General features: G+C 40.4%; 1 protein-coding gene across 1 annotated transcript in view; it reads right to left on the minus strand.

Annotated features, from left to right (window-relative positions):
• The window catches only part of KCNK10 (potassium channel, subfamily K, member 10), a 72,842-nt gene that overhangs the window by 25,995 nt on the left and 33,028 nt on the right, over positions 1-13,819 (minus strand). Inside the window, exons 3-4 of the mRNA XM_009319430.1 lie at positions 10,270-10,387; positions 6,895-7,055 (exon numbers count right to left, since the gene is read on the minus strand). Of these exons, the coding sequence (XP_009317705.1) occupies positions 6,895-7,055; positions 10,270-10,387 (279 nt within the window). The remainder of the gene's footprint in view (positions 1-6,894; positions 7,056-10,269; positions 10,388-13,819) is intronic.

Consider the following 13,819-nt stretch of genomic DNA (forward strand, 5'->3'; position numbering starts at 1 on the left):
TTTGTTGCTAATGTATTTATAGAAACATTTTTTATTGTCTTCTACGGCAGTAGCTAGATTAAGTTCTAGTTGGGCTTTGGCTCTTCTAATTTTCTCCGTGCATAACCTCACGACATCCTTGTAGTCCTCCTGAGCAAGTGGCTGTTTGCTCCTACTTTCCCATTCTTCTAGCAGTATCTTCACATCAGCTTCACTTTATTTCTATCATCTCTAACCACTTCTTCCAACCTCTCAGCCTCACTTCATCTCTAATTTCCATCTGGCTTCCTCCCTTCAAAACTTTCTGCTTCACAACAAACTTGCCATTTACTACTATCACATCCTTTTCTCTGCCTATATATTTTCCTGTCCATTTAAAAACACTGTTTACAAATCAGTATTTGTAAATACTGTTCCTTGTTGGCTTCTATGGTATCAAAGTGCTAATAACCAATGACAGAATATAATTCAATCTACTGTCTTTACTGCAACAATAAGAAATTCTTACTAGATTATGTAAATGTAGGATTCCTTTCCGGTGACTGATTTTTTGTATTTCTCAGCCATTTTGTTTTGGTGGAAATGACCCAGGAAATTCTTAGGCTAAGCTCTGAACACTGAAATTTCCACTCATAAATCTTGTATCATTTTGGAATAATACTGTGTATGTGCACCAGTAGGTTGAATTTCACACCCCGTCCTGACAGCTCTGTCCAGAGACAGGACGCCAGCAGATGGCAGATTGATCATTGTCCTGGACCGTTCCCCTGCGGAAATTCTTGAGTGAATTTTTTTTTTTAAATTGTAGCTTTTTTCCTTACGGAAAATCACAATGAATAACACTATATTAAAAAAGAAAAGATACGGTGTTAATATCCTCAGTGGTTTTTTAGCAGCTGATGTAATAACACACTGATGCTGGCTAGTAATGAAATGCAATAAAACAAAATAAAAATATTGTGTTGATTTTTGGTATATTTTGATTAGACGTCAGGAAGTGGAGAGGAAAGTTTTCCATCAGTCTTCCATTAACTTAATCTGCTCTGAAATGCAGGTGCCAGGCCATATATTCAGAACTACAAATAGGATCTTACTAGCTAACGTATCACTTAGGTTATAATACATTTATCTATTAACCATGTCCCAGATTTTGAACTCAGTAACAACAGTGCAAATCCAGAATGACTTCACTGGTTTGCCTAAGCAGTGATCCGGATTTGAATTTCTGGCTTTGGGAACGATCTCATCTGATTCAGCTGCCAAAAATGAGAAGAATCGATGCTGATATGGGGCTGGAAGAGAAAGTGCAGGGTGGGGGCTGCCTGGCAGGAAGCAGACGGTCCCTGGGCTATGGCATCACCCTAGGGAAGAAGAGGTAAAGGTGGTACTTCAAGGAAACCTCAAACAACTTCTTTGAACAGCAAACTTTTCTGAGAACTCACTCACCAGTCCCGCACTAGTGTCAGGTATAATGCTACAAGTTTGATGTGAGCCAAGGGAAAGAAGAGGAGGAGAGCGAGAAAGATAATAGAGCAAATGGACAGACAGAGGGAAGACAAAGAAAAAAGACTGTATTTTTAAGCGTTCCTCCTCTGCACAGTTACTCTCCTGTACAAAGTTTATTTCCCAGGATCTGTTTTGCATTCAATTTCAGATAAGGAATTTGTCAAGACAATTCCTGTCACTTGTACAGTAACAAAAGAGATCAGAGAAGCCAAAAATCTCTAAAAAGAAGTTGAATCTCTAAGAGAAAGAGTTGCTGGGGTAGACCTAATGTATTCAGAAAGACAAAAACCAAAGTTTAGGAAAGGTAGAGCTTTGGCAGTTGCTAAAAGAAAGCTTTCCACCAGCTCAGTGGGACTTCTCTTACTCCTGCCCTAGCCCCAGTCCCATCTTCCAACTAAGAACTACTTTTGCTAGGACTGTTTCAAGTTTAAGGTAATGCCTACTGCTGTCTTTCGGAAAAAAGAAAAAAAGGTGTATATCATTTTCATAACACTTACATGTCTCTCAAATCTAGAACTAACCATTTCTCAAGAGATCAATGGACAAACAGGTTCTTTAAGCTGAAAACCTGAAAGACAGGTAGCAGATGGGTCTGTTCTGACAAGTCCCTGGTTCAGTGAAGTGTGAGTTGTTTACAGAGGTAATGCGTTTCTGCACAAAGTAGTGTATTTTCTTGAGATGTGAGCTTCAGGGATGCAGCGTTGCCACCATCCATGTCTCTGGCTGCTCGCACACATTCCTGTACTGCAATTCACACCCTACCAGCTGTGTTGCCAGACATGTCCTCAGCATCATGCTGTAAGCCAGAGGAGTGAAAGCAGTAACCAAGTCCAAGAACTGCTCACAGTGTCTTCACCTTAGAAGCCAGAAAATCCTGGAGTGTTCTCAGAAGCATGTTGTGCCGAGGCTGAATGCCTGGATCTGTACTGAACTGCAAGATGAGGGAAGATCTGTCAGGTTATGCTCATCCGATCTACTTCCAGTGAGAATCTAAACACTCGTTACAAGGTTTGAATAAAGACTATCTGAATTTAGCCTATATTTAACTCATGATAACGACAGCTGCTGCATTCTGTAACTGTGCACTCTGCTTATGGAGTGCTTTCCTTTCTATCTTTAGATGCTTGCAGCCTCTGTGTGTACAGAGCAAGCCAAAAGAATGGGGTTTGTACTGCTGTTTATTATAGAAATGGTCTCAGGTCGCTCATCAGATCCCTCACGTATGTAAGATAACAATAATACTTTTACGGTTTTATGTCACCTTGGAATGCATATTTAATTTCTGTAGTGTCTGGAAAACTTTGCCAGGTGAAAGTCTGTGGGAGCCTGGCTAGCTGACCGGGGACATGTAAACATCGAAATGTTAAGTCAGCGGGAACTTAATAATTATCGCACACAGCTGGTGTAATAGCCAATGAAAGACAAGACTATTGTAGCTAATACTCTGATAGTATAGATACAGTTGCAAGTATAGTAGAATGTTTGGCAAAGACACTGTACCCCTATTGTTAGACCATCTGGTTGAAACCGACCTCGCAGTCTGAAGCTCTGCCAACTCAACATTCTGGGCCAAAGGTGAAGGTACCCGGTGAGGAAGACTGTGAATCTTCCTCCAAAAGACCCCAATAGACGACCACCAGACGGCAGTACGCGTGCGCCAGGAGGAGGAACCCTATGATAATAGATTCTTAGAAGTAATTAGAATATCCCACCTTTTCTTAGAACTAATTATACTAACCCAACCTATTATAATAAATATGTAAGAAGTAAGCCTATAAAGTCTGATGATTGTATTCCAATAAACGAAATATGCTGATCACTCATATTGAGTGACTGTGTCTTCCCTCCGTTCCGGCGAAAGGCGTAACAAAGTGGCGCCCGAACAGGGACTAAAGAAGAGGAGCGGCAACAAAAGTTATCAACTTTTTAAGTAGATTTTGAGTGTGTACATGATTTTCTCAGATGGGTTGGGAGAACTGATTTCATCACTGAACCCAGATATTGAATGCTTGTGACCAGTGCATATAGTGAATCTGGTGACCCTGTACATATCAATTTTCTGGGGAATCATACTTGTATGCATGTGAGAGCAGACTAGTAGCCAGGCTCTGCCCCAGATTACTGAAGATGGGACATACAGGAACAATCAGTAGCTGAGTAGGTAGGGCTTGCGTGGGGGACGCTTTGGTTTACCTCTCTGACCTGGTTGATGTTTATTTACTTGTACCACACATGATTACTCCAGTAGGACAGATGGCATAGACTAGCCAAGTCGTGGTGTTTGGGATACCTCCTCGTATCTGAGGCAGCGTCACTCTGCCAGTGCCTCCCATTCTTAAAATGGTACATAAAAAGTTCCTGTTTTGACAAAGCATTATTTTGCAATTAAATACTTCCAGCCCTACCTAGTCACAAATTAATAGTTGTTTTCCTGGTTATCTACACACCGAAATAGTAGCAATATTTTGGATTACAAGATGAGCAGTGGCATGTGTCCAGCTCCTCTCCTGAAATATTCTGTCAATACTCTGGGGGTAGTGTGTACTTGATAAGAGCAGATCTCTTTCCCCCTTTATGGAGTTCAAATTGTTCTTAAAATCCCCACAGAGTGCGTGGACTGATCACTGCAATAGCTAAATGTGGCATTCTTAGGCTCTAATTCGTGCTGCTAATTAACGTAGGTTTGGTGGGGCTCCGCACAAGTCATGTCAGAGGCAGCAGAAGTGCACTAGCACAATTCCTCTGGGAGGAATCCTCCTTTCATCTTTCCAGCTATGCCAGAGGATGCCAGGGGCAGGCTGTCCCTTGCGCGGCATGGGCTCCATGCTCACAGTTATACTGTTGGATGGAGCAAGAGGCCTGTTAAGGAAATGCGTTGGGTGAAAAGTCTGCTGTGCCAACAGAGAAACCTTCCTCTCTTTCCCACTTGCCAGCGTATGCATACTGCCTCTTACCTAGCTTCAAAAATAATCCTAACCACAATGCAAGATCAAGTTGCCTTCAAATCCCATCCACCTGTACAGATGATGGCAAAGTTGCAAGGATTTCAGGAACTCTTGGCTGCCCTGACACCAGCCACATAACATCCCTAAGGGTGAATGGGATAAACAGAGGCAACTGGAGACAGACAGAAGCAGAGTGTTGAGGCATATGCACATGGAAACTTGATATATTATAATGTTATATTAACTATTCTCCTAATTTTTATGTCCTCTCTTTAAAGGTTGTAGCAGGTTGCTTTACACCCACAAACATGCTGAATTTGAGTTCATTATGGAGACAGTTACAAAGTAAGAAACAAGAGCTACACATTGAACTAAATTTTGTTCACTGCTCAGGATTAAATCAAGAACTGTTACTCCACTTGTGGATTCATCAGATTAGGTCCAAACATTTATGGAGCCTAACAATGTAAACACATTGTGATAATAAATTACATAATTACTAAAATTATAATGATCATTATATCCTGCATTAGCTAACAATATAAAGTATATAGCATGTATATTAATGATCATATATAATATATCAAATGTTATGCAAATAATCATATAGAGTGAAACCACTCATATTAAGACTAGTTACTAAGATGCATGTAAATTGTAAACTCTGTCGGGAATATTTCAAATAGCTGAACCTCATTACTAGGAATATTGAAGGAAATTATGTATAACCTCATCCGCCAAATCACAAAAGAACAGATATAATGGATTTATGAGAATCAAAATAAAAGAAATAAACATACATTTTGACTAAACAAGGGGACCACAGATCTCTAAATTGCTTTGGAAGCTGATAAAACACCAAGGAGGAAAAGAAATAGTTTAGATAGTTACAAACAACAAGCAACTGCATTAACTCAAGAAAAGGAAGGAGTACTTTGAATAACAAAAGAACTCCCATTATGTGCCAAAGGGCTATATTCTGTATGAAACATTAGTATCAGCATTCATCTGTGAATCTTAAAATACTTCAAGTAGAGCATGTATTATTTTATTCATAAACTACCATGCTGACAGTTTAATGGTCTTGTCCACATCACCCAGAAAGCCAATACTACAGCTGACAATTAATCAAAGATTTTCTGACTCTCAAGTCATATCATGACTTCGAGATTGTAGTTTTTCTTGGGCAGAAGCAGGCTGGAAGGTTCAGAGATTCCTCTGAAGTGAAGCAGGTATAATAAGAAGCTAGGTAAAAAAGAAATTAGGGATCTTGGCTACTTCTATTTTTGCAGGCCCAACCTGAGCCACCTTTCAATAACCTTATTTTCATTTCATGAAAATGTAGGCCATTTTCAAGTGCTCTCCAGTCAGGCATGTACATGCTTACTCACCCATAATCACTAGTCACCTTTTTCCACATTTAGCCTGAGAAATACTCCTTATGGGTGGTCTGGGACACTTCACAGTAATTTAATCAAAAGGGAAATTGCTCATACTCCAGTCTAATACTCAATTACTCCCTTTCAAAAACAGTTACAAGTAATTTGGTCTCATCTGTGGGAATGTTTTAGAAATAGATGCCTATTAAACTAACCAGCTTGGACAGCTTCTCATCCACTCCATCCCTAGAAAGACTTACCTCCAGTTACACAGCCTCCAAGGGAAGCATCACACAGGTCACTTCTAGAAGTTCTGCTTCAAAGAGAGAATCCCTGATGTGAACCATCGGCAAATTAGCAAAACACCATTTGCCAGGTCTGCGGCACTGCTTGCGAAAGAATTGCTTACAGTGATACAGACTCAAAAATAGAGGGTACTGGCAACATGAAGGGAAATTACATATGAGAAAGTCTATACAGAAATCTAGTGTAGGATGTATCCATGGTAGGCAGGGCAGGTAAATACCATGAAGATGATTCCAGTCAGTGGCATTATGCCAGTTTTTGCAGCTGCAGATCTACTCCAACACATCTGTCCTCTTGCAGTGAAAGCATATCACTCAGTCATCTCTCTTCCCAAGTTCACATTCACTTCAGTAACCCTGCTTTCCAAGTCTTTTAGGCTTTATTAGTAATACAGTCAGGACCTACTCTGCATCCCTGTTCCTCCAGAAGTTACACTACATTCTCTGTTTTCAGTGAACGTGTGTACGTCTGAAGCAACCTGTGGTGTTTTGAAGGCTGTTTTACCACCAGTCCTTGTAAGGAACCTAGCTTAGGAGATACATTCCCCAGAGAGAGCCTCAAGAAGGAAACTCAGAGCCTGATCCACAACCCCTGCATCACCATCTAGAGAAGTCTATTTCTCTCCACTGGCTACAGAGGCCCCTAAGGATGTTAAGCATCATCTCAGCTAGACATGTAAATATTTCATGGTGCCCAACATGTAAAAAACCCTGCAGGTAATAGCAACAGAATTAAAAGCAAGTTATACAAGACAAGCAAAAAACTGACAGTTAACTTACTCTGAAAACTTTTTCCACCCTTGCGATACCCTTCCCAAAGATGGTTCCAAGTTGGTCTCCAATCCCAGCCAGCAAGAAGCCAAACAGTGGAATGCCAAAGATGGCATACAAGATGCAGAAAACCTTGCCTCCAACAGTGCTTGGGGCAATGTTCCCATATCCTGAGGAGAAAAACAATTGTCAGACTCTCAGAACTTATACATGGCTTTTTAAAAAACACAATGAGTTTAGAAAAACTGCTGTTCCTGCAGGCATACCTTTGTGCCACATGTAATTCCTATTTACAGACTTTCCATGGCATGATGTCATTTCCCAGGTGAGATACCCCCTGTGATTTAGTTCTTCTTGTAGCCTCAGTTACCCATATTTTCTATAGATTCAGGTCCTATCTAAAGTTGATGTTTGATTAATTAATCTAGCTTGACTTATCACAGCACAAAAATCCCTCCATGCTGGCCTGGTGTCTGCGCGCTGCTGCTCCTCCTCTTGGGCTGTGCCAATGACTTCCTGACGGGAGTGTGATTCACCTGACAAGGCTCATTTTCAGTGGTTAGCTCATAATTTCCTCAGCACCTCATCACACTGACTAGTTACACTGTAGCCTCCAAACTGTACCCACAGTATGCAAATCTGTCCTTGAACTCTTTATTCGGTTCCCCTTTCAATTTGACAATAAAGAGCCTAACATTTGTATTTCATGAGTTTTTTTAGTAGCTTTTAACAAGGAAGTTTTTAAGCCTTCCCTCTGAAGATCCTACTTCATTTATATTTAAAAATCATTATTGATGCTGTAATCAAGGTGCATACACGCCTTCCTTCCATCCTCTGTTAGGGTAACCTGGGGTGTTGAAAAGATGACAGATTCTGACCAAGACATAATTATCCAGCTGCATATCCTGAGTGAAAACTCTCATTTTGGCCCAAGCATGTTTGGGCACGTTTTGTTTCAATTCCCAGCCTTGTAACTTCAGATAAAATATCGGGAACATCTGATACTGGCAGAAAGGCAGCTCTCCACCTGTCCTATGCAGTAAACTACATGTAGTCACCACAGTTTGTTCAGGCACTTCTTCCCTTCCCCACACCACCCATGTGAATTTAACTTTAGGAATCTACGTAGAGGATTATGACTCCTGTAGCCATGGTATTTCTGTTAAAATTTTAATGTTAAAGAGAAAAAACAAGAATTGCGGCAGTAATATTTGCATTTTCTTATTTAAGATCAGGTATCTTTATTGAAATGTTAGAGAGATTTGTATTCTGACTATTCATAATTATTTGAATATTAAAAATGATCACACAATCACAAATCACTGATGAAATAAAGTGGAAACACAGAGCACCCACAGAGATGGAGATCTAAGAGTGTATCATCTGCTTCATCTACAGCAATTCCTCCTGATCCTTGGGAATTAAGGCTGGGCTCCCAGGTCCTAATCCTGTTAGGTTTGTGACAATGGCACTGGGTGTATCTCTCTGTCATGGGATGGTGAAAGGACTATGCTGACACACAACACTGCCTCCCCCCCAACCCACAGTCCTTTTCATGGCTGCATCTGTGATCCCAGATTTCTCCTAAAAGTCCAAGAAAATCCAGGCTCCACAGGCCAGCGGACTGAGGTTGACTAGGTAGTCTGCTGAGCGTCTGTCTAAGAGAAGCCTTAACAGGGCTCTGGTGGATTAAATTAAATCATTTTCATGCCCAGACACAATACGTAGACTTCATGCAGCCTATAAAAATCTCATTCATGGAGAATTTAAAGCAAATATGGGCAAAAATCCAAGCTCTTTTCAATAAGTTATTTAAATAGCAGATGTCAATGAATATGCCTACATAAACTATGCCTACATAGTGGCATTTATTCTAATGAGTAATTTAAAAGCTTGTCACTTGGGTCTATTGAGTAAACAAATGTTAAGGGAGGGTTTTCTTATACGTGATTCAGAAGTGTTTTCTTTCTCGACGCCCGCTGGTTTTATGCTACCATTAAAAATACATGGTAATGTAGCTTAGTATATAGAGGAACACAGGGAGGAGTGCGCTCTATGCAATCACTCTTTCACCCTCACTCTGACGACAAAGAAAAGGCAGAGCCAAAGGCACAGACTCCACTGTTTGAGATGATCACCACAGCAAGTCTTGTTACCACCACAGGATTTTTTTTGTTGTATTACCTGCATAAAGAACTTGCAGAATTCAGTCAGATTCTCACACTTTGATGAAGGGTTATGTCTTTGTCAGATTATTTGTCTATACAGTCACCAGTGTGTGCATCACAGTTGTAATATGGAGAAGCACTTTATACAATATTTAAATCAGAAGAATACTCAAAGGCAATGCAAATAAAAAGCAACAATTTGCCAGTGATTTCCAAATAATCATCATCTTGACCTCTAACCATAACAGCACTGAAATCAAGCTTAAAATTATAAAACCACTGTATAATTATCAGCAGATTAACTTTCTCATCAATGTTATCATTTTATCATTTTTTTTCCTTCAGACCATCTTCTGAAATCCCAGCTGCTTGAACAGTCTTCAAGAGAGGAACTGGCTCACAGAGGACAGGATAAAAACCTTAGCATATCTAAGGCCAGCATTCAGAGATCAAGAGACTAAATACATTGAACACAATGTATAGGGGGGACAGATGATAAGGGCCTGAATAATGAACTTACTAAAATTACTGGTTCAAGAAAAGTAAATAGAGCAGTTCAGTATACCCTTCATCTAATACAGAGAAATGTGTCAATATTTCAAGACCACTAATTCTAGAATGTAAAAAAAAAAAGGTTTTTTTTACACAATGTACAATTCGCAGAATTCCTTCCAATTATTAGTATGAAAGTGAGAAAAGATTTTAAAAAGGCTGCGATACCTTTGTGAATACATTTCCAGTTGCAAGGAGTAGGATATGAGAAGAATTACTTACATCAAACTTCAGAGCATAAGCCAAAATTAACTGATGTACTGAGGAAGAAAGTTACTCTTATGGGTAAATTAATCTATAATATTAAAATCCAAATTCCCAACAACCATAGAATAGTTATTTCATTGGGTATTAGTTCTTGATCTTTTTAGTGAAAATTAAGACCACTTGCATCTACATCACGAACAGGGTTATAAAGCCTTAGCTACATCAGTGCTACTTGTTTTCAGTTCAGCATTGCTACTCTACCCTAATTGTGTAAACAACTTCTGATATTTACCCAGAGGCTCAATGCCCTTGACACATACCAGAGGCATGCCTTCTGAGAACTGAGAGAAATACAGTTCAGCCACTTTATTTCTTTGTGATCTACCTTCCTCAAATTTATTTCATTATCCAGGTCTCAATGTGACTATGTATTTTAAAAGATGAACGATAAACATACCTATTGTTGTGATGACTGTTCCAGCAAAGAAAAAGGCACTTCCGAGGTCCCAATGACTGCTGTTGTTAGAGGAATTTCCTATGGGACTGACTCCTGCATTATCAGCATCAATAGCATGCTGCAAAGAGAGAGACAACAAATCAGCCTTATGCATGCCTTACCATATCCTATGCAAGTTGGTATAGGCTCCAAAGGGAAATTTCTAGGACCATGGGAATAGCTTAGAGTTAAACTTTTTAATACCTGCTCAAAGTATAGTAGCATCCTCTGTACACAAGAGCTGAATATATGACTGAACTAAATAGCTATTAAGGTGGAAGAAAGATAAGATGCACAGACAAATGACAAAAGATACAAAGCAATTGAGAAGTAGAGGACCAACACCACAAAGAGATCCATAAATATCGTTCTTGTAGCAATAATTGCCAAAGGAAAAATTCCCCAATGGGAACAGCTGATATTAGAAGCAGCAAGAAGGGTGGTAAACACAAATGATGTTCGTGAAGTCAACTGAAGCTAGTCAGCCAAGGATTTTAATTCCCAGACAATTAATAATTGATTGTTACTTATATTTTATGCTAACTAAAGAAAAAACAGGATATATATATCCCATTTGAAATGAACAAATAGGATAGCTATGGAAACATTGTGAAACATCTTTGTGATCAGCTAGGACTTCCCAGTTGCCACACTGGACATAATCGCGTGTCCACAAATATAGAATGGTACAGAGACTCCCAGCTAGTGCTTGAATGCACTAAATCCAGAACAGAAGCTGAGGTAGCTGTACTGCTTCCAGGTCACTGTCCTATGTCTCACACAGCACTAAATCAAACCAGGCAGACATATCAGCCTGCTGAATGGTTGCTTGGGAATTTCTAAAAATGCACCATACTGTACCATGGGGACATACACATTTGCCTTTCATTGCAGCTTCACAGTCCAAAGTAAGATAGAGCTAAATACATCAGCCTCTGTGCTGGTTTTGGCTGGGGGAGAGTTAATTTTCTTCTTAGTAGCTAGTATGGGGCTATGTTTTGGATTTGTTCTGGAAACAGTGTTGATAACACAGGGATGTTTTAGTTAGTGCTGAGCAGTGCTTACACAAAGTCAAGGCCTTTTCTGCCTCTCACACCACCCCACCAGCGAGTAGGCTGGAGGTGCACAAGAAGTTGGGAGGGGACACAGCTGGGACAGCTGACCCAAACTGACCAAAGGGATATTTCATACCATATGACATCATGCTCAGTACATAAAGCTGGGGGAAGAAGAAGGAAGGCGGGGACGTTCGGAGTGATGGCGTTTGTCTTCCCAAGTAACAGTTACTCATGATGGAGCCCTGCTTTCCTGGAGATGGCTGAACACCTGCCTGCCGATGGGAAGGAGTGAATGAATTCCTTATTTTGCTTTGCTTGTGTGCGCGGCTTTTGCTTTACCTATTAAACTGTTTTTATCTCAACCTCTTCCGATTCTCTCCCCCATCCCACTGTGGGGGAGTGAGCAAGCAGCTGTGCGGTGCTTAGTTGCCAGCTGGGGTTAAACCACGACAGTCTCCAAAGTAGAGAAATAAATCTCTCATCAGCACCTGGCACATTCAGCTGAATTGCTTGAGTTCAATTTTGAGATGCCCTTTGGTACATATTCTCTAGTTGATTGTAGATCTCATGCAATCTATTGCCCGTTGTAGAGAAATTGAGTCCTCACTCTGGAACAGCAGCTGAAATGACTGCCTTTCAAAGTAAACCTCTCCTTCCCAAATGTTCCCAACTGAGATTAATTTCCGTAAAACCAATGCAAAGGAACCAAGTTTCTCTCTTTCTGCCTCTTACCATTTCCAGCTCTTTGCCTTTCTCCCATTCTGTTCCAACCTCACTTCATGTTGCTGTTATCATGCTACTAACGTTACAGCCAGATCTTCCCCTTCTCTCTCACTCTGATATTTGCTCCTCCTCCTAAATATTGTCACCAGCCTTTAGCCTTGGTTATTTCAGTGAACTTATTGCCAGGCTCAACAGGAGAGGCAAAGTGCTGCCTCTTACATCTTCACTTTCTTTGACTTTGTTCAACACAGAATTCTCACCTATCAATACAAATTTGTTTTGACTTTTCTTATTTCATTTCTTTAACCACTTCTCTTTTCCCTCTGACTTATGATCTATGAATTGTCACTGTGACTTTTTATTTCACCTTTTTCTATACAGTCCATGTGCAAAGCAAGGTTAACCATTCTATTTTACCATTGCCCCACTTCTCATCCGTTCATGTCTATGATTTCTCTCCTGATCTTCTCTATAACCTCATGTTCTCCTGTGTTTTTAGCACTGACTTTTAAATACATCTATTTAACAACTCTTCTATCCCTAGCTTTCATGATACATTTTCCTCCTCATTCACCTCTTCCCTCTGATGGTTCATTTATCACATTTTTTCTTTTCTTCTCCTTCCATTTTGCACTGTTCTTCACTCATTTTTTGCCTATATTTCCAACTGACTTCACCATCACAAATGTTCCTCTACCACATTTTTTTCCTTGGGCTAGTTTCAGCTAATATGTTCTCCAGTTTTCAGTTATTCATCACATTGCCCCACAAAAAGGGAAAGGAGTGGGAGAAGAGGTGCATGGGCAAGAACAGAGGCTAGGTATATCTCCAGAGATCAGTACGGGACAGCCTTTTTTAACTGTAGAGCTGCTATATGCCAGGCTAAGCTGATTGTGAAGTTACAGCATGAGCAAGCTCCAGACTGAACTGGTTGCATTTCATGTGGGCAGAAAGCCACGGTTCCTCAGCACCTGTCCATACCTCAAGAAACAGGGATATAGAGAAAGGAAGTGTTTAGGACCAAACCCTTTGAAAGGGCTTCTGTCCTAGTTGCTGGCATATTGCGGGTGGTGTGAAAGCAGAGATCATTTGTTTGTTTACCCGGAAGAGCATAAATCAGCATAACAGACAAGGTTGCCTGTTTAAATAGGCCATGACACACTGTCAGCTACCCTGGCATGTTACTTCTGCCAAGCAATGCTGCTTGCCTTCCCCTTGAGTGTGTGAATGTCAGCGAGCTAATTACAACACTTTAATCACATTTGGTTTACACAGTTTAGCAAGTCTATTAGGGCCAGGCATTAACCCCTGAAGTGAAGGAGTGTTCCGTTGCCTTAGGTAGCTTTGAGTTCCCTTCTGATCCAGAACAAATTCATTTTTTCTTGACTGACATCATTCATTTATAAATATCCAACTATTCCAACGCTATCTCTTAATACATAGTATTTTGCATACAGCAATGGAGGACAGAAAGGGAGCAGTAAGAGGAGAGCAGCCCTGCAGTTAGCAGCACTTAAATATGCAATTTCAGGTCATGCGATGAGTAAAGGATGCCTTACTACCACCACCACAAGTCTACCTACACAGAAGTATCCTGCTGGATGAAGACTGACACAAAACTCAAACAAGGACACTTTCACTGGCAAGACTCTCCCGGTTCACACAGACCATGAAATTTTACAACAGTTTCCCATCTGTGAAACTTCAGATACGCTTTGCAGCATGACCTG

Source organism: Pygoscelis adeliae, unplaced genomic scaffold (assembly GCF_000699105.1).
Source record: "Pygoscelis adeliae isolate BGI_AS28 unplaced genomic scaffold, ASM69910v1 Scaffold71, whole genome shotgun sequence".
Taxonomy (NCBI): domain Eukaryota; kingdom Metazoa; phylum Chordata; class Aves; order Sphenisciformes; family Spheniscidae; genus Pygoscelis; species Pygoscelis adeliae.